The following is a 26,842-nucleotide window of genomic DNA, read 5'->3' as shown; positions in this document are numbered from 1 at the left end:
CTGTTAATATCATTACTGCTGTTGTTGTTTTCTTGTTTGCTGTAAGCAGGAGGGATAGGCTGACTAAAATTTTCGGTATATTGCTTCATAATGGTTGTAAATAGATCTAAAAAGAAAAGAATAACATGATCACTTTTTTTTTATATGAAGTGTGATCGATGATGAATAAATAAACCGTTTATTTATTTGGTTGAAGTTTTGACGAACAATGATGACCAAAGGTCCAATGGAGGTTATAATTTTGTGATTACCATAATTGGTAATAAAAAAAATACCCCTATGATTTGATAGATAAATTAGATTGAATCACATTAAAGTTTGCTTTTTCTTTTTCTTTATTACATTATTTTTGGTTTTTGCTTGTTCACGATGAGCAACTACAACTCCATTCCAACTGATCCTGAGAGATCTTCACCTAAACAAGTTCCAGCCTATGTAATTTTTTCTGCTATTATTGTCACTTTTTCTTTTATTTGAACTAACTTTTGCGTGTAATTTTCTTTATTTTTTTTTATATAGAAAAAGAAGCTCAATCTTATTGTAGGTGCTTCTATCCTTGGTTTAGCGGGTTCTGCAATTATTGCTTCTGCGATTTTTTTAGGCACCACTATCGAGCCAGGTAAAAACAAAACAAAACAAAATTAAGATTTGCATTTAAATTTCTAACTCAATCGTAAAGTTCCCAAGAAAAATGTGATCATGATGATAAGTGATGGATTCGGCCCTGCATCTGAAACCTTTGCTAGACAATATGATCAATGGTTAAATGAAAGAGAAATGAAATATATGCTGCCATTGGATAGAATCCATGTGGGTCATAGTCGTACTCAGAGTTCCTCAAGCCTGATTACTGATAGCGCTGCAGGGGCAACTGCGTTTTCATGCGCGAAAAAATCGTACAATGGTGCTATTGGATGTATGTGGTAATCCCCAAACAAACAAATACGATCATGTAATCATTAAATTTTTTTTTTTTTAGTTGACCCCCAAGAAATCCCATGTGGAACAGTTTTGGAATCTGCAAAGATTCATAAAGATATGCTAACAGGTCTAGTCGTAACTTCTCGTATTACCCACGCTACACCTGCCGCATTCTCCTCCCATGTCCAATGGCGTGAATCAGAAAATGAGATTGCCGAACAGCAGATCGGTCACAATCCATTGGGTCGCACAGTTGATATTATGTTTGGTGGTGGCGTATGTGAATTTCTTAGTAACACAACCCAGGATAGTTGCAGAGAAGATGGTCGTGACCTTTTTGTTGAAGCCCAGGAACAGTTTGGTTGGCAAGTGATTTATGGCAAGGGTAGTAGACAAAAGTTTGATAAAATTGATGTTGATGTACAATTACCCGTTATGGCCCTGTTTTCCCCAGGCGTAGGTTATTTTATCAAAACGTAAACTCCAATCTGACCCATTTCTTTTTTTTTGGTATATATACATACAGCATATGGACTATGAAATGGATAGAAAACCCAGTGAACAGCCTGCTCTTCACGAGATGGCTGCCAAGGCTTTATCAATTTTGAAAAAGCAGTCAGAAAAGCAAGACACTGGTTTCTTTTTGATGATTGAAGGTAGTCGTATCGATATGGGAGCTCATACAAATGATCCTGCCGCACACGTTCATGAAATTTTGGAATATCAGAGAACGGTTGCAATGGTTACAAAATTTGTTGAGGAAAACCCTAATACCGTTGTTATCTCTACAAGTGATCATGAAACTGGTGGTTTTACTGCCGGTAGACAAGTTGGTGAAGAATACCCTGAATATATTTGGTGAGTACCTTACTCGTGATCACTTGTCATAGCCAACTAACAATAAAGGACAGGTATCCTGAAGTTGTAAAGCGTGTACAAAACTCATCGGAGGCATTAGCGTTAGCTTGGGATAGTGCACGTGTTGCCAAAACTTCTACACAAAGCTTTTTGCGAAACATTTTGATCAAAGCAGGATTGGGCATCGACGATATTACAGATCAGGAGGTTGCTAAAGTAAATGCCTGGGAACCAACAGAAAATATCACTACCATTCACTTGGCTAATATTTTTGCTGAAATGGTTTCACGACGTGCAGAGATCGGAGTAAGTATATATAGTTAACAGATAATGGGTAACAGAAACTTACATTTCTGAACATAGTGGACTACCCATGGCCACACTGCTGTCGATGTTAATTTATACGCAAAAGGCGATGGCACTGAGGTCTTACGAGGAAGTCATGAAAACACAGAAATTGGTGACTTCATTGTTGATTATCTTGGTTTGGACATTGATGATATTACAAAGAGACTTGTTGAGAAGAGGTAGGACAGGATCACTTTATCACTTTTCCTGCAAACTAACAAGTTCTTGTAGTGACAAGAAAGATTCTAGTTTTCAAACGTTAGACCATAAACGCCGTCCAACAGTATACCACGGTTAAATATTTTTCTTGCACCAAATCATTGGTTATAAAATTGATAACGCTAAAACTTTACCCGTTTCCACAATAAAAAACGCGGCACTTGGCCTGATTCTGACATCATCATAATTTTTGCGCTGTGTAACAGAACAGAAAAAAAAATTAATAAATATGTGGGGGTTTTTTTTCTGATTTAAAATTTTCCTTTTCTTTTGCCATATCCAAAAATGCTTTCAATTGCTGCTCGTTCTATCAAATCATCTACCATCAAGTCGACTCTCCGTCCCTTGACCTCAATCCGTACAAAGGTTACTTTGCCCGAGCTTCCTTACGAATATGATGTAAAAAAATTAAATTATCACGCGAAATAACGCCAGTATTGACCTTTGTTTTCTGTTAGGGTCTTGAGCCTTATATCAACACTGAGATCATGAAGCTTCATCATAGCAAGCATCATCAAGCTTATGTTAACGGTTATAATCAAGCCGAAGAAAAGCTCTCTGGCGCTTTCCAAGCTAATGACTTGACCCAACAACTTGCCCTTCAAGGTGCTCTCAAGTTCAACGGTGGTGGACATATCAATCATACTCTCTTCTGGCAAAACTTGACCCCCAAGGCCAACGGTGGTGGATCTCTTCCCAAGGGTGCCTTATCTTCTGCTATTGCAAAGGAGTTTGGTTCATTCGATGATTTCGTAAAGCAATTTAATGCTGCTGCTGCTGGTGTTCAAGGTACGTACATTGACAATGTGTCTTTTTTTAATTTAAATTAATTCGTATTGTTTTAGGTTCTGGATGGGCCTGGTTGGTATGTATCTGATATCTATTCATGATAAATATATGATATTTATTCTACTTTTTTTTTTTTCTATAAAAAACAGGGTTATAACAAGGCTTCCAAGCGCGTCGAAATTGCTACCACCCCTAACCAAGATCCTTTACTTCGTGCGTATTTTGCATAAAATTTATTTAGGGTGACTAATCAAACTTTTTTTTTCTTTTTTGTAACATCTTTAGACTTGACTCCTCTTTTGGGTATTGATGTTTGGGAGCATGTAAGTTAATGCTGTGTATGATGCCAGAAACCAATTTAACGTATTTCTTTATTAGGCTTACTACTTGCAATACAAGAACGTCCGTCCTGATTACCTCAAGAACATTTGGGAAGTTGTCAACTGGACTACAGTCGCTGAACGTTTTGCTAAGGCTTCTTAATTTTTTTTTTAATAAATTTAAAATCGTGGAAACCATGTTTTTGTAAAATTATGATTGATATTGTTTGATGCTAAATTAACATGCGCACCCACTAAAATCTTTAGTGTTATCGCTATCAATACGGATGGGGTCACTAATGTCACTGTAAAGTTCGACGTCCGTTTCTTGTTGAAGAGCATTCTTTGCAATTGTTTGGAAAGCTTGTTCGACGTTAATAGCCTCCTTTGCGGAGGTTTCAAAATAACTGACGAAATGATAAATATGCTGTAATATTGATGAAATTATAGAGTACTTACGGGATATTGCCCTTGGCTTGACAAAAAGCCATAGCACGTTTTTGAGATACCTAAGAAAAAAAGCGGTAAGTGATAAGCAAGCAGGGCACATATTTCTCTTGTATCTTACCATACGCTTGGACTCATCAACATCGACTTTATTACCTAATACAACAAAAGGAAAATTATCAGGATCACGCGGTGAAGCTTGAACCAGAAACTCATCATGCCATTGACCAAGTGATTCATAACTCTTATTATTGTTTACGTCGTATACTAGAACACAGCAATCGGCACCACGATAAAATGCGACACCCAAAGATTGAAAACGCTCTTGACCTGCTGTGTCCCAAATCTAAATAAAAAATTATGAGCAAAAAGCAAACTGCCATAGGTATGTACAATACCTGCATAGTGACTAATTTGTCATCAACCATGACTTCTTTTGTTAAAAAGTCTGCTCCAATGGTTGCCTTATACTGGCCGCTGAATTTCTTGTTTACATACTGGTTCATCAAAGAAGTCTTGCCAACACTGGTCAATTATCCATTAGCTAAAACGTGACATGTAACATTGCTACTATCTTACCCACTATCTCCAAGAATAATAACCTATATGACATCAAAAGTTGTAAGCTTTATTGCGCAACTGAATTTTATTTCCGTCGTTACCTTCAGTAGAACCTTCTTTCTAGTAGACATGTTAAGATGCTGTTTATCGAAAAGAAAAAAAAAACGTTCATTTTGGACACCAAAATTAAATTAAATTTAAACTCAGTCTATTTTCTTGTCTGAAGATGGCCTTATGCCCCAAGGAGGAATTATTTTTAATGCTTTTGCTTTTGGGTGCCAATGTTCTCTTAAAAAAAAAGAAGTTACCGGGTGTATTTTTTTTTATTGCAAAATATAAGAAAACACAGATTTTTGTACTTGATTAGTTTTCTTTTGGAAAAGAAAACAAGGGTTCGCTAATCAGTGGGGGTTTCTAAAATATTTTAGGGGTTGATAGTATATATGGAACCGTCCAGGACATTTATCATTATAAAATATCACGCATTTGTTTAAGCATGATTGGGAATTTAATTTACCACTACAAGCGAATTTATCCACACAAACAAAACAAGTTTTAGGAGATCGCTTCATCTTTTTAAGCTGAGGGCATGCATGTGTTTGATTTACAACCTTTCGGGATGGCGTGGCGTTGATTGTCTGTATATTTATGTTATCAGGTCTCATCGGTAATAAGATAGCATTTTAGACGAGTGTAAAAATAGTTACTGCTCATGACATTGAGTTGTCGAAGAAAATATCTGTAATGACTAGTATTGTCGTATTTGGGTACGATTTATTTGAGAATAATTAAGCAAATCGTTTAAATAAATAAACTATGAAATTAAAACAACCTTTGATGTTGCATACCAGCATACGCATGTATACTGCTATACAACTTCTACTAATTCGAGTACATAATTCTATATTGTTGTAAGGTTTTTGGTATGAAATTTAAAATAAGGAATAAAAGGAAGAATAACAGATGTATTTATAGTGAGCACCAGACTGTGAAAATAGTCAACTTATTTAGAAATAATAATAAAAAGGTTATAGCTTTGGATAACTTTAGCGACGAAATCAGTTCAATGCAGAATTCGAAGGAGTAGTAATGTACAACTGAATCTTTAATTTGATGATTTAAGTAGGAAGTTATGTTCAAGTATAATTAAGATCTTATTAAATTCAATAACTAAAAAGATGGATTAAGACGAGACTTAATGACAAATTCAAAGTGAAGTAAAGACTGACTGAAGAAATGTTTATTTGTTTTTGGGGACCCCTTTTATGGAAAAAGGGGAGAAAAGCAGTCAAAAAATTGGGGTGTAATATGTAATACTCTAAACTCCGAATATCCAGTCAAGCCACTCTCACTCTCGTATCACTATCCACCTACTGCGTCGTCAAGACCGCAGCACTTCATACTTATCCTGAATTACACTAACACATATACTTATCCCATCCGCAGCAATTATCCCTAAACTATAAATACTCCAAACAATCATTATTAAATAAAGTATCTTATTTTTATTATCTTAACTTTCTATTTAAGTACCGAACGTCTGAATATTACATAATAATTGGGGTTTATTGGGGACTGTTAAAGTTAAAGATAGAAAAATGATTATTCTTTTTATTCATAAAATCAAGTAAAGTATTTATATCAATTCATAATCGGATTTAAGTATAAAGTAAAGTAATAGAAGGCGTAGCATATTGATCATAAGTTGATGGCATAGAATGGTGGTTTACTGCATAAGTGACATACGGGCATAGATATACATAATGGCAAACGCATGGCTGCTAAAAGTAATGTGCGTGACTTGCATATGATCACAATCTTTCTCCTTTAGATAGTGTCTTCATTATTGTCTTGAGAAATCCAAGGGCGCATGTGTTTGACATTCGCAGTTGTCCTATCCATAGGGTCAGAAGTACCTTGGCGTTGAATGACCCATGAGGTGCCTTCTTCATTGTTCTTAGCCAAGATAACCCAGGGACCAGACCACCGTTTCTTTGGGAATGTAAGTTTTTCCAAGTTTCTTCTCTTGATCAAATCACCAATTTGATAATCATAAGTTACTGAACCAGCAGGATCATAGAATTTCTTTTGTCTTGCATGAGCCTTTTCGATTTTCGACAGAGCATCGGAATGTAGAGCTGGCAAGTGCTTATTCAAATAAATTAACCATCTTTCACTTTCATACGTTTTCGGTTCGATCATCTTTAAATCTTGACGAACTGGAATATCAGGACTTCTACCATATAAGAGTTTGAATGGGGAATATCCAGTTGATGCATGTTTGGAAGTGTTGTAAGCAAAAGTAACGAAAGGTAAATATTCATCCCAGGTTAGTGGGTCTTGATCAACATATAAGGCTAATCCATCTTTGAGAGTTCTATTAAATCGTTCGACCAATCCATCAGTATTGGGGTGCTCTACACTAGTCATGGATCTCTTTATATCAAGTCTTGTACACACCGTATTCATTGCATCCGACACAAAATTTGATCCGTTATCCGTGATGAGTCTCCTAATTATACCAAATTTTAATACTACTTCGAATAATAGTACCTGAGCGACATGATCTGAATCAAATGAAGGTAATGCAGTGGTAATAGCCCACTTTGTTAGATATTCCATCATGACTAATACATATGAGTTGCCTATCTTGGAAGTCGGGAGAATAGCGATATCTGCAGCCCAGATTTCACCAACATAAGATGGCATGATACTTTTCAATGGAGGTGTAGTATTCTTCGTATCTGTTTTGTATATTTGACACTTGGTGCATGCTCTAATCCAGTCCTTGATATCATTAATCATCGCCAGCCACCAACCAATTTGCTTCACTTTTTCTAAAGTCTTATCTAAACCAAAGTGACCACTTGTGGGTCCATCGTGCACCATTTTTAATATGGACGGAATTAGTTTTCTTGGTAACACTATAACACTATTTCTACAAAATATCCCCTTATGGTATCCAAATTCTTGATTTGATCCAGATTCTCCCCCCTTTTGAAGAGCTGAGACTATAGGGTCATCTTTCTGTAAACGAATTAATGCGGATCCATCTAAATCTTGGATATTGATGTCGGAAGAGAACTGAACATTTTGTTGATGTTGACGGCTAAGAGCATCGGCGTCGACATTCAGAATACCTTTCTTGTGGACAATGTTGAATTGGTAGCTTTGAATTGTCATTATCCAACGAGAAATACGACCACGAGGCATTTTAGTAGTAAGAATGGACTTGAGAGCCATATGGTCTTTATAAATAGTAAGATTAGACCCATAAATATAGCAATAAAAATAGTCGAGTGACCAAACAACGGTCAAACATTCTTGTTCTGTGGTGCTGTAATTCTTTTCCGCTGGTGTGAGGGACCTACTAGCAAAAGCAACCGGTCGACCACCTTGAACCAACACAGCACCGATACCGACAGTACTAGCATCTGTATGCAAATCGAACGGAAGTGCAGGATCTGGATAAGCTAATGATGTAAGATTACACACCGTACATTTTAAATCTTCAAATGCTTGCAGTCGAGCAGGTGACCAAATAAATTCTTCATCTTTCTTCAACAGCTGATAAAGGGGAGCGGCGATCATTGCTAAATTTTTGATAAAGCGGTGATAAAAGACACATATACCTAAAAAACGTTGTAAGGCCTTGACGGTTTGCGGAAGAGGCCAATCTCGAATGGCAGCAGTCTTGTCTGGATTTGCTCGAATACCATTTGCACCGACCAAAAAACCTAAAAATTTTACTTCAGGTTGGATCCACTGACATTTATCGGGTGAAATTCTTAAATTGAACTCTTGCAGACGAGCTACAGTAATACTAATTTCAAATTCTGTATGTGTTCTTCAAAAGAAATGTTAAAACAAATGATATCATCGAGATATACCATCACATTCTTGAGACCACTCAAGACTCCTTTCATAAAACGTTGAAACGTAGGGGGACCATTGGTAACACCAAAAGGAAGAACCTTGAATTCATAAAGGGAACCATTGGCCAAAAAAGCGGTTTTTTCTCGATGTTCCTCAGCAACAGGAATGTGCCAATATCCGGATTTGAGATCCATTGTAGTGAAATATTGGTTTCCAGTAAGCTGATCTAATAATTCGGCTATACGCGGAATGGGGTACTTGTCAGGGATGGTTACCTTGTTTAGGTTTCTGTAATCCACACAAAAACGTTTAGTACCATCGGGCTTGTTAACTAATACTACCGGAGACGACCAAGGACTATCACTTGCTTGGATAACACCTTTCTTCAAATACTCTTGCACCATTTCGTCAATCTGTAGAACTTCTGCTGGGGGACGTCTATAATCTCTTGTCGCAACTGGAGCCACATCGCCTGTCTCGATGCGGTGTTTATAAGGGGCCAAAGTCAAAGCTTGTTGTTCCGAAACCGAAGTAATACCAGGAAATTCAGCCAAGAGAGCTTCGGTAATACTGTCAACATTGAGTGTGTTAATATTAGCAGAGTTAGTTTTAAACATCTTTTTCAAATGTGTCATCAGACAAATCTGTTCAGACTCCATCCAGTCCATGCCAAGGATAATTTCTTCATTTTGATTCTCGACCACATAAACACGAGCTTTAGCCGATAAAATATCTTCCGTGGTAAAGGCTAAAGTAGCCATACAATCAGTTACTTGGCAAGTAACATTACCGTATTCGATTTCTACTGGGTCACAGTTGTCCACAGGTAATTTTAGCCCCTGAGCTGTCTTCATCGTCATGGTGCTAATCATTGAATCTGTATCCACCAAAATACGTGGTAAAGGTGTTCCATCAATAGTGCGTGCATCCACATAAAAACGAAATTTACTGTCACCGACAGATGCAACGTTCATCTTAAATCTAGAAAAAATAGAAGGAGTATCCTTGACAACAATATCCTCTGATACCTGATTATTCACTTTTCTTGTATCAGTACGAAAATGACGGTCATTTCTACGAGAACCCCCATTTGTATCACGGTAATTGCCACCGCTAGTCTTGACACGACAATCCTTTTTCAGATGACCAGGCTTCTTGCACCTGTAGCATATACGAGTCTCACGTTGCTGCTGACTATTTTGCGTTGTCGAATATAAACTTGGAGTCAACGAAGTCAGAGGTAACACCGACGAGCTTCCACTACCAGAAGTGTTCAGGTGAGCTTCCATTCGGGAACAAATTGAAATAGCTTCCTCAAAAGACTGAGGGTCTTTCATAATCAACGTTTCTCCTAACTTGTGAGGTAGCTTTCCTCGCAAGTAATCTAACTGCAGATTCAGAGCAAAAACGTTAGCACGATTAAATAAACCAATTAATTTAATACCAAATTCGTGCATGGGCATGTTTCCTTTCGTGATATTCTTCAACTCCTGAAGAGCAGCTTCATTGGTGCTTAACCCACCAGCATATTGTTTTAAGAAAGCTCCTGAAAACAATTCCCACGACTTTTGAGTCGGATCGGGTAACGCTACAAACCAGGTAAATGCCATACCATCCAAGTACATGGGTAAATCTTTCATTCTTGACAACTCCGATACACCATCATACTTTGAGTACCATTGGTACTTTGACAACCAAACTCGAGCCTCCTCCGAGTTGGTCAAATTCTTAGGATCAAATGGAATAATCTTACGATAACGCTTTCCAACATCCTGTCTCGAATCATTCTTATTACTACCACCTTGTTGTTCGACTTCCATAGATCTAGTGGACTGACCTAACACCTGTTGAACATAAGCACGAACTTCATTCATAATGTTGTTTGCTTGCAGACAATGGTTGGGCAGACCTACACCATGATTAGGAGTAAGCAGATTGAAAACCTCTTGAGGAACTTGTAGGTCATAACAATCTTGAAGAGTAGGCCAACTATATTCGGTAACGAGACGACCAAGTACTTCACCAGCACTACGAGCTAATTCACCTAGTTGGTCAGACAACCACTATCTTTCGGTTTCCACCATAGATTCAAGCTGATTTAATTCAGTTTCGACACGCTGTTTGTCCCACTTGAAACCATTCAACATAGGCGTAATACCAGCCTGTTGGGCAGGAGATACCGTCTGAAGATTACTCTCCAAAGTAGATATGTTGTTGTTGATTTCAAGTAATATATCTTGTCTTTGAGGACGACCAACCTGGACATATTGTCGAATTTCCACGAACTTCTATCTCAAATGAAGGTAAAAGACCTTAATTTCTTCTTGATTCTGGTTAGCAGTATCACCAGTCGAAGTGTCAGTACCAGCACCATTCTCCCCTTCACCTGAGGTAGAAGATCCAGTACGAGGGACGTTGCGAGGATTTGGCATACGAGGAGTAAAACCAGAATTGGAGATACCAAGAGGATTAGCACTCAAAGAAATGTTACCGGAAGTAGAACGAGCAGAATTATCTTGTTGTTGGGACATGTTTAGCTACTCCACCACTGTAATAATTGGGGTTTATTGGGGACTGTTAAAGTTAAAGATAGAAAAATGATCATTCTTTTTATTCATAAAATCAAGTAAAGTATTTATATCAATTCATAATCGGATTTAAGTATAAAGTAAAGTAATAGAAGGCGTAGCATATTGATCATACGTTGATGGCATAGAATGGTGGTTTACTGCATAAGTGACATACGGGCATAGATATACATTGTTGTATCGCAGATGTATTGAATCATAGAAACAATAGAAATCCAATATTAGATCTCAGTAGACAGACTGGAGATCGTAATCATGGAAAGATTGTTATGAACGAATAAGAATACATGGATAAACATTTATTCAATTCAAATGGATAAACGATTGAATAGTAAATCCCGATTGGATCTACTATTAGTTTAGACACAGCTTCGTAAAAGTATAAATACGAGCTCATTCAACTCTTAATAAAAGGTTATCTTTACTTTGATTATTTCTTAAAGACCCATTTTGATATCTACGATATTTCATTTTTTTTAATCTATATACAAATTTATCCTTTATTTTTTTATAAAAATTTTTTCATTCGCTATGTCTTCCAGCAACAACACTGGTTCTCCCAACTCTGGTTCTTCCAACGCTAAGGTTAATTCCAACTTGGGTACTTCTGCTAGCCGCTACGCTACTCCTGAGGTTAATCATTCCAATGGTGAATCCCCCAAGGCCAAGTCCACTACTTCTGGTGAGGTAACTAAGGTCCAGGTATCTCGTAAGGGCAAGGAGAAGGCCAGGGACAGTGTAAGTCACAGGGGAGATGAGGGAAAAGCCACTGCTAGTGGTAGAGTTTCAAACTCTTTTTTGGAATCGGTAGATTCAAGTGGCGATTCCAGCTGCGAACCACTCGATGATATTAGTGATATCGAGGGGGATAACATGGATATTGATCCATTGGATATGTCTGATTTAGAGGAATCCACGTTTATCAAGACTTCATTAGTATCTTACCGAATTGAAGTAGGTAAGTTGACTAAGGAGTTGACTTTGGCAATTGGCAGGAACGAGAACCCTGCTAAGATTGGGACCTTGCAGAAGGAATTAGACCGTGCGTCTAAGGCCTTAGAGATCCTAATTCGATCGGAGAAGTTGATGGACTCTGCGGAGCCATCTACCCCTAAGGTTACCCATGCCTTCGTACCTCCGCAATTACCAATTACCTTCCAATGGCGCGGTATGATTGTTAATCGCCGTGAGTATAAGTATCGTGAGCAACATCCTAGTGACTGCTTCAAACGTTTTGAAGGCATTTTGAAGTCGCATGGCATGAGCTTGGACCTTAATTGGAAACGTCTTTTACCTGAGTGTTTAGTGAACAAGGAGATGTTCCAGTTGTTGACTACCTTTTTGAAGGATCAGTATGCTGACCATACATACGATCGCTTCAAGCGTGTGTTCATTGGCCATTTCGGTCGCAACGAACAGGACGAGAAGGTAGCAGCGGCGAACAAGTTGCTTTCCATGGACATGAGTCGTTATGGATCCTTGGAACTTTATACTGAGAAGTTCAATAAGTATCGTGCTTTATCAGGATTGACGGATGAAACCATGTTGGTAGCCAGATACCTGAATGGCCTTATGAGTGCTCTCCGTAAGGATATCAATAAGTGTCTTATTGCTTCGGGTGATGCAGCTCGTTCCTTGGAACAAATCATCACGATTGCTCGTCGTTTAGTGTTGTCAGAACACTACGAGAATATTACCATGAAGCGTAATAAGCGTGATGAGAGTAAGGAGGATGACTTGAAGAGCAAGAAGGCTCGTAACATTCGTAAATGCAAGAACCATCCAAATGCTACGGATCACTTTACCCGTGATTGCCGTATTCCCAAGAAAGGCAAGAAAGGTGATGCTAAGCCACCTGGTGTATGCTGGAGATGCTTGAAGGCTCCTTTCCCTGGTGATCACAAGTGTGTACCTGCCAGCAAGAAGAATGACAAGACTCATCGTAAGCAGTCGAAGAAGCACGATGAGGAGTCCGATAGTGAATCGGCGGAATCGAACAACAGCGATTCCATGGATACAGATGAAGAAGACGAAGCTGATAAGAAGTTTGCCAGCATGTCGATGGCTTCCATCAATAAAGGTAAGAAACCTATAGTTGAAAGTGACTTTGCAATTGCACCATCAGATTTACTAACCAACAAATTTATTTATGTTCCTATTAGAGTAAATGATGTGAAGTGCTGGGCGTTCGTTGATTCTGGCAGTAATTTTTCTATTATGTCAACACGATTAAATAAATTTTTAAATTTACCCATAAAGTCATGCTTCAAAAATAAGAGTACTATTAAGTTAGGGGAGAGTAAATCCGAAGTGAATCGTATAGGAAATACTAAAGATCCTGTAAAGCTTTTTTATAATAATATTACTCTTTACTCGAAAATGGAAATTTTAGATGTGAGAGAAGATGTAGATATAGTAATCGGTACAGATACCATGTATCAGTTAAAGATCAACATTACAGGCATTGTTTTAGACTGGGATTCGAATGATAATCATTGTTTACCACCACTAATTGATCCCAATGCTAATGCTCCTAATGATTCTCCATTTGGTACTGAACAAGAAAGGGAATTAGTGAAAGCGCAATTAAAGCCGATCATTGAAGCAAATATCGCTATTGATCCTGCATCACATTGTACACTACCTAATTCACATATCAGTATTCCTACACGTCCAGATTATAAGTATGGTTATAGACGTCAATTCCCTATTGATGAGGCTTATAAGAGTGTGGTAGATGAACAAATTAAAACTTGGTTGACTAATAGAGTCATAGAACCTAGTCCTCCCAATACGGCATATAATTCACCGATCTTCATTATTAAGCGTAAGAATCCCATTACAGGGGAGTACGATGGTAAAAAGACTCGTGCTATCTTAGATATTCGTATGATTAATGCTGCGTTAATCAAATCTAAGTTGGATCGATTTCAATTACCTCGTATAAGTGATATGCATTTAGAGATGGGAAACTCACAAATATTTACAATTATTGATCTATCAAATTGCTTCCACAGTTTTAAGATCAAGAAAGGTATTCATAGGCAAGTAACTAGTTTCACATACAATGGTCAGCAGTATATGTTCCGAAAAGCTCCATTTGGCCTTACTCATGTATCATCATTTGTAAGTAGATGTTTAACTACTTTATTTGCGGATTTAAAATACGTTTGTACATTCGTGGATGATATAACAATTCATACCAAGGCAGATATCCATTATCATGCAGAATGTGTCAGTGAGGTGTTACAAAGACTCACTAAGGCAAACTTAAAAATCAACCCTGATAAACTCCAATTATGTCAAACGAAGATCTATATTCTGGGATTTGTATTATCTGCTAATTATGGTTTAGTTGTGGATCACAGGAAAGTGAGTAATGTCTTGGATTGGCCACCAATTACTTCCGGTAAACAGTTGGCATCATTCCTCGGATTGACAAACTACTTTCGATCGCATATTCCTAATTACAGTTTCCTATCCGCATGTCTTGATAAGTTGAAGAATAAACCTAATTTGAAAGAACTTTGGTCTAAAGAGCATGATGATGCTGTGAAAAAGTTAAAATTAGCGTTAGTATCTTCGGCAGTGTTAAGTGTTCCAGATCCTGATTACCCTTTCTGTGTTGTAACTGATAGTTCAGCATATGGTTACGGTGCGGCACTTTACCAAGTCATTAATAAAGAGGTCAAGTACATCGGGTTCATTGCTAGAACCATTAGCGATGTAGAAAGACGTTGGGGAAGTTTTCGCAGAGAATTAGCTGCAGTCGTATTCGCCTTTACCAAATTCAAACAATGGTTGAGAGGTAGAAAGTTCCACTTATTTGTTGATAATAAGAGTATTCTATATATTCATTCGAAAGAGAAGGTTAATTTAGCAGTTGAGAACTGGTATGAGTCAATTTACGAAATGGACTTTGATATTACCTTTTGTGCTGGTATCAAAAATATTTTAGCAGATAAGCTTTCAAGATTATTTATTCCTCATGATGATGAGAAAAATAATAGTAAAGTAATCTTTAAAAAATTTAAACATGCCAAAACAAGCGATGAGAAGAAAAAGAATACACAGAAAGGATTAGCACCCTTGTCTGAGCTGAAACATATCACTGAGAATGAGGGAGAACCGTCACTTAATTTATCTGATATTGTACCACATATAGAACAAAACGATACAGATCTGGTTTTACAGGCTATTACTAGAAGCGCTAGTAAGAATAGAGCCGATAATGACTTGAGTAGTATTCCAGTAGTAAACCGCAAAGAGAATAAGGTTACTAAAGCGAAGCTTCAACGAGTAGTTGACACTATCCAGGAACAGAATAACGTCAATGAAGGGTTACTCAAGAAATTCACACAAAAGGAAATTTTGGCTAGTGATTTCATTATTCCAGAATCTTCTGAGGAAAGAGAAGATATTTTAATTAAGACCCACTTATTAGGGCATTATGGCGTGACAGCAATGGAAAAGTCCATTCATAATGATAACATGAATTGGCCAGGTCTAAGAAAAGATATCTTAAGAACTGTAGCATCGTGTAAAAGATGTAGGTTATTTAATAGAGGTCAAACAGTATACCACCCACCTACGAGTATCTTGCCCGATGGCGTGATGGATCATGTAGTCATGGATCTAGGAACGCTCAACATAACTTCACCTAGAGGAAATAATTTTATCCTTGTGATGGTAGATTTATTCTCTCGATTTACCATGTTAAGTGCTATACCTGATAAGCGTGCAACTACCATTGCGAAGCAACTTGTTCAGAACTTTTCTATTCTTGGATATAGTAAAATCATCAGCCATGATAGAGGCCTTGAATTTCACAATTCCTTAATTGACAGTTTAGTTAAACAATGGGGTATTGACCACAGGTTGTCTTCACCCTATAACCCATTAGGCAACGCGGCTAATGAGTCATTTGTTGGTATCACAAAACGCACACTTGTTAAAGTATTGGAAGGAAAGGAAGAAGACTGGGATCTTTTCCTACCTTCAGTGCAGTATGTCATGAATAACAAGTATTCTAGACAGCATAAGGCACGTCCTTTCGAAGTCATGTTTAATAGACAAGCTAATAAGTTTGTAGACTATCGTAATGTTACACCAGTATTGCATGATAGCGATTATATCAGTGCAGAATACATCCTCGAAAAGATGAAGGAAATCAATAGTATTGTGATTCCTGCTTTGAGGGGGGAAATGGCTGACCAACAGAAGAAAGATAATGAATATTTCATGAAGAAACATAGAATCAACCATGAATCATATCCTATTGGTACAGAAGTCATGATAAAGAATATGAATAAGAGTTCCAAGACTCAACCATATTATGAAGGGCCATTCACAGTTGCTAATATAGTCAGACCAGGACTATATGTATTAAAAGACACAACTGGTGAATTATATCCTAGAAATGTACCGACATCACATATTAAAAGAATTAATAGCGAAAAGGTATTAGGAGATGAAGAACATTTTGAAGTCTTAAGCATTATAGATCACAGAGGTGATAATGCATCCAATTATGAATATCTTGTCAGATGGAAAGATTATGGTGCGGAACATGACAGTTGGTTACCATCAGATAATCTTGATTCTAATGACGCAATTAAAACATATTGGAAAAGAAGAAATGTAGATCAAGCCCACATTGATCAGATTCAGTTAATTGGCAAGAACAAGCAAGATGTCGTTAAGCAACGTAAAACCAAGAGAAGGTCAAAGACATCCATAACTGAAAGAGATAACAAGAGATCCAAGAACTAGGTTCTGCTATCAGTGTATCTTTTCTCTTATTATGCAGTAAGAGTTTTTATTGACTCAGATAGTTAAGGTTCACAATTCATGCATTAGTATTTTTTTTATTTTTCTTTTTTTCTTTTTTCTTTTTTTTTTTCAAGTCTTATCAAGATCTCAAATCAAACCAAATCAAATTGCAAAGTGTCTACTCTAAACTCTAATGGTCTGTGCTCTATACGTATCTCTCGGAAAGTCCCTATTTACAAGATAGACAAGCCTTAACTTAATCCAATTGTTTCCATGTCTGGTCGGGGATAATGTTGTATCGCAGATGTATTGAATCATAGAAACAATAGAAATCCAATATTAGATCTCAGTAGACAGACTGGAGATCGTAATCATGAAAAGATTGTTATGAACGAATAAGAATACATGGATAAACATTTATTCAATTCAAATGGATAAACGATTGAATAGTAAATCCCGATTGGATCTACTATTAGTTTAGACACAGCTTCGTAAAAGTATAAATACGAGCTCATTCAACTCTTAATAAAAGGTTATCTTTACTTTGATTATTTCTTAAAGACCCATTTTGATATCTACGATATTTCATACATAATGGCAAACGCATGGCTGCTAAAAGTACAGTATTTATAGTCCAATTCCGTCAAAAATATTTTTTTTTCGTCACCGCCGGCAAACGAATTCGTCGCAAGCGTGGGCTCAATTTCGTCACGGCCATTGGTCAATTTCGTCACAGACACACGCCAATTTCGTCGTTTATTGTAATCAATTTCGTCAGGAACTTTCGAGAATTTGATGACTCTTAAAATACAATTTATAAATATGTAGGCTTGTAACCAAATGCCAAATTTTCTTTATTTCATCCATTTCCATTTTTTCCTCTTAATATATTAAATGTCTGACGAAGTAAATAACTTGCAACAGAACCAAACCAATCAGGGGGCCAGAAAAAGAAGGAAAGAATATCAGGCAATCAGTAATAACTTTAGAAAAGAAATAATAAAGTATTGGGATGACAATCGTGGTGTCAAAACAGCTACAGAGATGGCATCTCATTTGAGAATTTCCAGGACTACGTTTAACACGATTGTTAAAATTTATGAAAACACCGGGAGGACAGAGGCATTGCATAGGGGCGGCCGTCAACATGTAATAATTACGGATGAGCATCTTCAAAGTATCCAAAACATGGTAGACGTTAATCCATCGGTGACATTAGAAGAGATACAGGGCTGTCTCCAAAGACAATTCAATATGGAACGACCACACTCTATTTCTGGAATAGACTATGCTCTTAAAAATCGTATTCAGTACACCTTAAAAAAATTACACAAGTATCCCATACGACGCAATGATCCCGATATCAAAGATGCAAGATTTGAATTCTGTAATAAATTGATGGTGGAAGGAATAAGTTACAATCATAATTGTATCTTTGTTGATGAAAGTGGCTTCAATCTTTGGATTACAAGAGGAAAAGCTAGATCTAAGAAAGGATCCCCAGCATTTCAAGTCGTTAGTAGTCAACGCAAAAGAAATATCTCTCTAATTGCTGCAATGTCTGTTCATGGTGTAGAATGGTGCGCTACAAATAATACGGCCCATGGGACTAACGGAGAAGTGTTTGCCGAGTATATGAAACAATTATGTCAATACTTGGGTAGAAACGACGCGCCGGATCAAACAATTATCATGGATAACTGTGCAATTCATAAGTCACCAATTGTAAAGGATCTTTTGGCTCAGTTTCCTAGACATAAGGTTGTCTACTTGCCTGCTTGGAGTCCGTTCCTGAATCCCATTGAAGAGCTTTTTTCAAAATTGAAATACCACGTCAAAAGAGAATATCTGGATGATACAAGAACCCTCCTAGAAAAAATGGAAGAAGGCTTAAGGAATATTAGTGCTTCCGACTGCCAAGGCTGGGTATCTCACTCAATGTCCTATTTTCCTAGATGTCTTGCAAAGGAGGACATGCTATAGTTCTTTTTATTTTATTTTTCTTTCTTTGATTTAAAAATAAACTTTATTTGCCGAAAATGATTACAATAAACGACGAAATTGGCGTGTGTCTGTGACGAAATTGACCAATGGCCGTGACGAAATTGAGCCCACGCTTGCGACGAATTCGTTTGCAGGCGGTGACGAAAAAAAAAATGTTTTTGACGGAATTGGACTATAAATACTGTAATGTGCGTGACTTGCATATGATCACATGGGGGATAAAATATGTGACGATTAAATTTATTATAAAAACAAAAACCAACTGATGGTGGGGCTAATACTAATAGACTAAATAATAAAGGTAATGCATACCAATTGATGTTGTTGGTTAAACTTAGTAATAAATAAATAACCAGAAAATAAGAGAAAGAGGAATTAGTGGCTGTTCGGGCAATTGGGCAATATGTAGGGTTACTGCACGGAACTGAATTATTGGAATTCAGGTCTGAGTGGTAATTGTGTAATTTTCTAAAAATTCAGGTGACTACTCTTCAGGAGTTTGGGGGAAAACCCAAAGAAAGGAAAAAAAGTAGTGTAACAATATAAAAGATTGCATGATTGGCCTAAATACGATATACGAATGACAGTTGGATACAGAATGCTATACCACTGAGTTACGATATCACCGATCGAGATGAGAATCTTCTCAGATCAAATCAAGAATTATAAGAAAGAGAAACTTAATATTAATAGTTCTCTCAATGGATTAGCTACCCAAAGAGAGAATAGAACAGCTATTAATATAAATGGTGTGATGTTTTGAGATAATAAAATTAGATAAGAAACAGAAGAAAAAGAATTAAAGAAATGAGCCTCTGTTAATCCTTTATTAAAGTTATGGAGAGAAGGTCATCGCAAAAGGGAGGACGCTTTTTATATCAAAACATCTGGGAGATTGAATCTGGTAAAGAATAGGTAGTGGCTTGTTTCTATCTTCTGAAACATGGTAATTAGAATTACATGGTCTCAAGTCAATCAATATTTTATCATATTGATTGGCCCGAATTATTAAGTGAAAATTTCTCATTTGCTGATACTTCAATAACAGATTAAAGAGAGTCATAACAACCAATAATAATATAATTCCCAATATATAATCTGTAACAAGATTTTACTGCTAATATGAGAGTACCACTCGAATATTATAATTTAACCATATTGAAGGTCATTCTATACGATCTTTATTGGAGGAAATACGACATAGCCCCCTACCAGAATAGAATTACCCTTCAAAGATATAGACAAACTACTAAATAAACTTCAGCAGAAGAAAAAAATAAAAAAAATTTAAAATAAAAAAATTTATGCCGATCAGTGATCAACAAGAAAAAAAAATTTTGTGGTAGTTGCTTATTTAGGACTAGTCACTCCGCGTTTGGAACGGCGAACAGCATTGGAACTTGGGCGCACACGTTTGTGTTGTAACGAAGCATCATCTTTATGAGCACGTTTACGATACGAACGTTTACCATTTTTGTTTGAAGGAGGAGTAGATGGTACAGTATCAGCACTTTTATCGACATCATCGTCAGATAGAGTATCCAATACCGTAGAAATAGATCCAGGTGGATTCTTTTTCAGTACATCCAAAGCCGTGGGAGAATTTGTGATCACGTTAGACTTTTTGGGCTTATAAGGAATACCGATTTTTTTTCAGTATGTTCTTAAAGTGTCCGTAGCATTAAACTGATCTTGGTCAATCCATTCATCCCACTCGCTACTATAATTTTTCCAACGAACTAAATACTCACGCTTGGTGGGAGTACCTCGATGGATAAGAATAGCTTCGACTTCGTAGTTTTTAATTTCATTACCCTCATCATCTAACTCGATAACTTCTTCGTGAGAAATAAGTTTGAGTTCTCTTGATGTGTAATTACGGGGCACTAGTGCTCCTGCATGATCACGTAATATATACGAGTTGCCACGGTTTTTTCGTACAACTGTATAAGGACCAGTATCGGAAGGCGCTAATTGACCAGCATTAGTAGGTATTCTAATCATGACATGACTATCAGGAGGATATTCTACTAATTGATGCTTATTGTCAAATTTAGCTTTTTTAATTTCAATTTGGGCCATGGTTTTAGCTGTAATAGCAGGAAACACAATATCTGTCATGTAATCGATTCTTTTGATCAATTCTTCTTCAGACATAGGCTGGTCGTGCCAGAATATATGTGACTACTATTACGACCATATATAATATCCTTAAGCCATATTAATAAACTTTAGTCTTTTTATCTCTCTTAAAATATAAGCTAGTCACTTCTAGTTTTACATGGTGAGGCTCTCAAAACCTACTATTTCAACATAAATCAAAATTAAGCGTCGTACTTCGTCCTCAACTTTTGATTCATCTGTTCGTCGTTTCCACAAACGGAGGCGATTCACTTTATTTTCTCCAGTATCTGAACCAAGCTCATCTTGTTCAGAGACTTCAACAACTTCTTACTTCACCGCTCCAGAATCGTTCAACAGCATCATGTCTATAAACAATTCCGACAGTGCAACTACAACTCCAACAACATCATCCGACTTCGCTCGGTACGTCACTCTACAAACTCTTTCAGCAATTTCTTTTCCTCGATATGATTTAAAGCATAGCTTACGCTTTTGGATCAAGAATTTTAAGGAAGAAGTTCAATCAGCGGGGATCACAAATATGGATCATTGCTGCATACCCATAGCACGTTTCATGCCTACTATAATTCGAACTTTCATTACTTCCATCCCACCTACTATAAAAAATAAGTGGTCTACAGTCACAGCGGAACTTCTCTTACATTTCGGAAGTGAGAAATTCGAGAGTGATAATAGCGAATTTAAGAATAAAATGTGAAATTTAACAAAGTGAAATTATCAAACTGCAAAAATAAACTAAAGCTTTATTAAACAAATAAATGGGGGTCTTTATATACACATTATTTCAGACATTGATCACAGATGGGCTGATGACGGTTGTTGGTAGATTTATCCAGATAATATTCGGATGTAATGATCCCATATAGAAAGACCATAATGAGATGTCAATAACAATAACAATAACATTCATTCTTAAACCGTGTATGTCTTGTAGCACAACATTCAGGGGAAAATGTAGTTCTTATTAAAGATAGCTGTGGCACCTCAACGTGGCTGATGTAACCTTCATATGTTTTCATATTCCTGTTATTATTTAAATGTATGCCTTATACTTGTATGAAGGATGATATGAGATCAAGCCTGTACATAAAGTAAATGATCAGTATTTAATATAAAGTACCAGTAAGAATTGTATTTAGGATTTACAAATGGAAGATTTAAGAAGTGTAGATAGAGTCATATATTAAGTATATAGCCTCGATCACGACAGGAAGGCCCGAAGAGGAAGAAAATCGCGAGTTACTCACTAAGCTCAGAAAATGTAAACAGCAAAAAGGGGAATCGGTAAAGCTGTACAGTGCTCATTGGAAACATCTGTTAAGTTTGCTGCCAGCGAATCACTTGGAAGAATGTCAACAAATTCTATTGTTCACGCAAGGAATTCTTAACGATGGATTACGTACATATCTCATTACGTATTCGGATGTGAAGGAATTGGACACAATGAAGGCAGTCATTGAAAAGGCTATCAATTTAGAAACAAAGGCCCGACTCAATGACCCCAATAACGTTCACCAAACAAAACAAATAACAAATGACACAGCTGAACCAATGGAAGTAGACTTTATTCGTAAGGAACCAACGAAAAACAAGTTTCACAAAACAAAGTTTGCAATTAAGCCATCAACTGGAAAATCAGACGACTCGCGACGTAGTGGCCACTCTGATAAATCTAAGCAGGTACCTCGGTTATATGACAAACAGGGTAATCCGGTTTGCGGCTACTGCTTTGAAAATCACCGTAACATAGATTGTTCTAAAAATAAGCCAACGCCTCGCAAGGAAGTCCAAGCAACAGAAAATGCATCATCTGATCACAACAGTAACGTTTCATTGGTGGATTTGACGGCACCCGCTGTCATGATTGATTCAATAAAGGCGGCCTATGTGGGTAATATAAACAATAACACAAACCCGTTGCCAGTCTCTGTGTTTGAGTTAACTCCTGAAGTGTCGGTCAAGGTCATGTGGGATACTGGGTCTATTTTAACTATCTTACATACCAGCGTGGCGAAACGCCGTGGTTTCAAGGTCGATAGGTCAAGAACGGTAAATTACAGCGATGTCAACCAAAATGTAAAAAGTACTCAAGGCATATGCAAGCTTAGACTGTTCGGTGAGGTGGTAGAATTTCATGTCGTTGATGACATATCTCGTCCTGCAATTATCGGTTGGGATATTATGTTAAAGTGGAAGGCTACCATAGATTTAGAAGCAAGAAAAATCTACATCACGGCTAAGGGTTAAAAATTTGGTATAACATTCTTTACTGACGAAAAATCTCCTATTTCCAATGTAAACAATACAGAAGCTGTTCGCCCAGCGATGTCCTCAATATTGTCCAAATTTAACCATGTTATCGCAAAAGATAATAACAAGCCCACGGTCACATCACTGGTCAAATTCTCTATCGATACAGGTGACCATCCTCCAAGTTACCAACCTCCAAGGCGATACCATCCAGATATACAAGCCCAAATTGATAGTAAACTGGAACAACTATGTGAAAATGGTATTACTGTGATGTTTGAGATATTAAAAAATAGATAAAACAGAATAAAAAGAAGTAATAAGAAATGAGTCTCTATTAATCCTTTATTAAAGTTATCGAGAGAAAGTCATCGCAAAAGGGAGGACGCTTTTTATATCAAACATCTGGGGATTGAATCTGGTACGGAATAGGCCGTGGCTTGTTTCTATCTTCTGAAACATGGCAATTCGAGTTACAAGGTCTTAAGTCAATCAATAATTTCTTATATTGATTGGCCCAAATTATTAAGTGAAAAATTCTCATTAGCTGACACTTCAGTAACAGAATAATGAGAATCAAAAACAACCAATAATAATATAATTTCCCAATATATAATCTGTAACAAGATTATACTGGTAATATGAGAGTACCACTCGAATATTATAATTTAACCACATTGAAGGTCATTCTATACGATATTTATTGGAGGAAATACGACATTGCCCCCTACCAGAATAGAATTACCCTTCAAAGATGTAGACAGACCACTGAATAAACTTCAACAGATCAAAAAAAGAAAAAAAAATATTTCAAAAATATAAAAAAATTCATGCCGATCAGTGATCAACAAGACAAAAAAATTGGGGTTGTTGCTTATTTAGGACTAGTAACTCCGCGTTTGGAACGACGGACAGCACTGGAACTTGGGCGCACACGTTTATGTTGTAACGAAGCATCATATTTGTGAGCACGTTTACGATAAGAACGTTTACCATTTTTACTTGAAGGAGGAGTAGATGGTGCAATAACAGTACTTTTCTCGACGTCATTGTCAGATAGAGTATCCAATACCGTAGAAATAGATCCCGGTGGATTCTTTTCAGTACATCCAAAGCCGTGGGAAAATTTGTGATCACGTTAGACTTTTTGGGCTTATAAGGAATACCGATTTTTTTCCAGTATGTTCTTAAAGTGTCCGTAGCATTAAACTGATCTTGGTCAATCCATTCATCCCACTCACTACTATAATTTTTCCAACGAACTAAATACTCACGCTTGGTGGGAGTACCTCGATGGTTAAGAATAGCTTCAACTTCGTAACTTTTAATTTCATTACCTTCATCATCTAACTCAATAACTTCTTCGTGTGAAATAAGTTTAAGTTCTCTCGATGTGTAATTACGAGGCACTAATGCTCCGGTATGATCACGTAATATATACGAGTTGCCACGGTTTTTTCGTACAACTGTATAAGGACCAGTATCGGAAGGCGCTAATTGACCAGCTTTAGTAGGTATTCTAATCATGACGTGACTGTCAGGAGGATATTCTACTAATTGATGCTTATTGTCAAATTTAGCTTTTTCGATTTCAATTTGGGCCATGGTTTTAGCTGTAAGAGCAGGAAAGATGATATCTGTCATGTAATCGATTCTTTTGATCAATTCCTCTTCAGACATAGGCTTACGTTGTTTAGGGGATACAGAAAGAGTTTTACGGAATCCGTATGGCTCGATCATTTTTCTCGCAAACATGAGAGAAAAGGGCGTAGAGTTTAATCTCTTCGAAATACGATTATTTAAAGCTAACTGAACAGCATTTAAATGTAAATCCCAATCATTACCGACACCTCGCGTTGCTTTAGCAAGTAGTCTTTTAACTGATTGAACGTAACGTTCACTGATACCATTTGCACTTGCATGCAGTGGCGTAATGAATCTATGATCAAAACCCATGGCGTCAGCGAGATCTTTCGCAAGACAATGTTTAAACTCCGCTCCGTTGTCTGTTTGTAACACAAGCGGGAATCCAATTATGGAAAACACCTCAACAAGCGAACGCAGAACAGTGGAATTTTTCTTATCAGGAAGGGCACGTAAAATGCAAAATCTAGTGGTTACGCACACAATTACCATAAAATAATTATTACCAGTAATTGAGGTTGTATTTAATGGACCACCTAAATCAAGTGCATAATGATCACCAGGGAGACAACTATAAATAGGTCTCAAAGGATGATACCCACGTTTTTGTATGTTATGCTTTTGGCATTCCTTACATTTACGTACAAATTCAATACAAGCATCGATTAAATGTGGCCAATGGATCCCTTCACTATGAATTCGTTTTACCATTTGCTCAGCACCATAATGTCCTACTTTATTATGTGCATCATCTAAAAGATCTTGACGTTCTTCTTCAGGAGCGATTAAGTAATCTGCATGGATACTTTGCCACTTTGAACGTAAAATACTTGCTTAACAGCAGAATAATTCGTGTGATCTATGTCATGTTCGTCTATCTCAGCAGTAACATTATTAACATACACACTATTGTGTTCCTCGATGGGAACGGGATCGTCACAACAATGATTCTCATCCTTGTTATCTGACGTCGATGAACTAACTTCACGAAACGAAGCACAATTACAAGCCACTGATTCATTTTTTCTGATACCGTTGCTAAACTTTATATTATTCACATGAAGATTTTTCTTAGAAAGATTGATCTGGTTTGAATGTATATGATTACGACCACGAGACATGATACGTAACTGTTTCGATTTAGGAAGGGAACCTTCACCGTCGTCTTCCTTTGGCGGATAGAGACGGGATAAAGCATCAGGCAAAATATTATCAACACCTTTTAAGTATATGTTGTATACACAAATATCCCGAAGTGTATACAAGCACTATTCTGTGAGTTACTTTAGCGAAGAAACTCGAAATAGCTATTTTGTGTCACCTCACGTACACGCGGTTTACACGCAACATCTGCATTAACAAAGGATAAAAACAACTTATAAATAATACCACAGCTTACAATGCACGCATGGTCCACACATGCTTACTGCAATATGTTCACATTATAAATCATTCTCTCAGCGTGCTCTATTAATTGACAAGTACCGAAAGACTTTGTCAATTCCTATATAAACCATCCTCTTATTCAATAATATAACGATATTCAATTTACCCAGTCTCACAATTACCTTTTTCTTTATCTTATAAACTGTCTATCTTGTTTGATAGAACAGTATACAACTTTAAAGTCATAATCCAATATGGTATCAAACCATTTAATCATCATGGAATTAGAATGCTTTTGAGTGTGAAGGTATGAAAGAGCTTTGTGATCACTAAATAAGGTGAAGTGTGTACCCCATACAAATTTATGGAATTGCTTTAATGCAAAGATACAACTTAAAAGTTCACGCATCGTACAAGAATAACGTTGTTCTGACCCAGACAGCTTACGAGAAAAGAATCCAATATGTTTTATGATAGTTTTTTCATTACCATCAGCAGTGGTGGTTGAGAAATTCGAGAGTGATAATAGCGAATTAAGAATAAAATGTAAAATTTAACAAAGTGAAATTATCAAACTGCAAAAATAAACTAAAGCTTTATTAAACAAATAAAAGGGGGTCTTTATATACACATTATTTCAGACATTGATCACAGATGGGCTGATGACGGTTGTGGGTAGATTTATCCAGATAATACTCGGATGTAATGATCCCA

At 36.8% G+C, this 26,842-nt stretch overlaps 7 protein-coding genes across 7 annotated transcripts; 5 read left to right on the top strand and 2 right to left on the bottom strand.

Annotated features, from left to right (window-relative positions):
- The first annotated feature begins 226 nt into the window (after positions 1-226).
- EV154DRAFT_511878 (alkaline-phosphatase-like protein) lies at positions 227-2,603 on the top strand. Its single transcript, XM_051601859.1, has 9 exons — positions 227-276; positions 342-435; positions 520-619; positions 680-916; positions 980-1,377; positions 1,448-1,779; positions 1,833-2,085; positions 2,143-2,306; positions 2,359-2,603. The coding sequence occupies exons 2-9, from the start codon at positions 370-372 to the stop codon at positions 2,423-2,425; spliced, it is 1,617 nt and encodes a 538-aa protein (XP_051456623.1). The 5' UTR covers positions 227-276; positions 342-369; the 3' UTR covers positions 2,426-2,603.
- Positions 2,604-2,631: 28 nt separating this feature from the next.
- On the top strand, positions 2,632-3,618 carry EV154DRAFT_422452 (Manganese/iron superoxide dismutase; the record flags this gene model as incomplete). The annotated part of the gene is made up of 6 exons (XM_051596084.1): positions 2,632-2,745; positions 2,805-3,135; positions 3,192-3,211; positions 3,285-3,348; positions 3,421-3,458; positions 3,514-3,618. The coding sequence occupies 6 exons, from the start codon at positions 2,632-2,634 to the stop codon at positions 3,616-3,618; spliced, it is 672 nt and encodes a 223-aa protein (XP_051456622.1).
- A 75-nt stretch (positions 3,619-3,693) lies between these two features.
- On the bottom strand, positions 3,694-4,594 carry EV154DRAFT_538468 (rab small monomeric GTPase; the record flags this gene model as incomplete). The annotated part of the gene is made up of 6 exons (XM_051604277.1): positions 3,694-3,862; positions 3,915-3,964; positions 4,024-4,248; positions 4,301-4,427; positions 4,482-4,504; positions 4,565-4,594. The coding sequence occupies 6 exons, from the start codon at positions 4,592-4,594 to the stop codon at positions 3,694-3,696; spliced, it is 624 nt and encodes a 207-aa protein (XP_051456621.1).
- Positions 4,595-6,524: 1,930 nt separating this feature from the next.
- EV154DRAFT_394815 (uncharacterized protein) lies at positions 6,525-6,710 on the bottom strand (the record flags this gene model as incomplete). The annotated part of the gene is made up of 1 exon (XM_051595170.1): positions 6,525-6,710. A coding segment is annotated over one exon (186 nt), but the record flags the coding sequence as incomplete, so codon positions are not given.
- Positions 6,711-11,458: 4,748 nt separating this feature from the next.
- EV154DRAFT_482350 (uncharacterized protein) lies at positions 11,459-11,940 on the top strand (the record flags this gene model as incomplete). The annotated part of the gene is made up of 2 exons (XM_051598493.1): positions 11,459-11,881; positions 11,923-11,940. The coding sequence occupies 2 exons, from the start codon at positions 11,459-11,461 to the stop codon at positions 11,938-11,940; spliced, it is 441 nt and encodes a 146-aa protein (XP_051456619.1).
- Positions 11,941-18,469: 6,529 nt separating this feature from the next.
- EV154DRAFT_396839 (uncharacterized protein) lies at positions 18,470-18,667 on the top strand (the record flags this gene model as incomplete). The annotated part of the gene is made up of 1 exon (XM_051595196.1): positions 18,470-18,667. A coding segment is annotated over one exon (198 nt), but the record flags the coding sequence as incomplete, so codon positions are not given.
- A 3,390-nt stretch (positions 18,668-22,057) lies between these two features.
- EV154DRAFT_399439 (uncharacterized protein) lies at positions 22,058-22,342 on the top strand (the record flags this gene model as incomplete). The annotated part of the gene is made up of 1 exon (XM_051595253.1): positions 22,058-22,342. A coding segment is annotated over one exon (285 nt), but the record flags the coding sequence as incomplete, so codon positions are not given.
- Positions 22,343-26,842: the final 4,500 nt, after the last annotated feature.

Source organism: Mucor mucedo, assembly GCF_025094135.1.
Source record: "Mucor mucedo strain NRRL 3635 chromosome Unknown EV154scaffold_58, whole genome shotgun sequence".
NCBI classification, from domain to species: domain Eukaryota; kingdom Fungi; phylum Mucoromycota; class Mucoromycetes; order Mucorales; family Mucoraceae; genus Mucor; species Mucor mucedo.
This window is presented reverse-complemented; position numbering and strand designations above follow the sequence as displayed.

What these genes read in the sequence shown, in the direction of transcription:
- EV154DRAFT_511878 (XM_051601859.1), top strand. Translation starts at nt 370, where the DNA reads ATGAGCAACTACAACTCCATTCCAACTGATCCTGAGAGATCTTCACCT. An exon ending in AGGCACCACTATCGAGCCAG is followed by an intron (nt 620 to 679) that starts GTAAAAACAAAA and finishes TCAATCGTAAAG; the next exon opens with TTCCCAAGAAAAATGTGATC. An exon ending in CACGACGTGCAGAGATCGGA is followed by an intron (nt 2,086 to 2,142) that starts GTAAGTATATAT and finishes TTCTGAACATAG; the next exon opens with TGGACTACCCATGGCCACAC.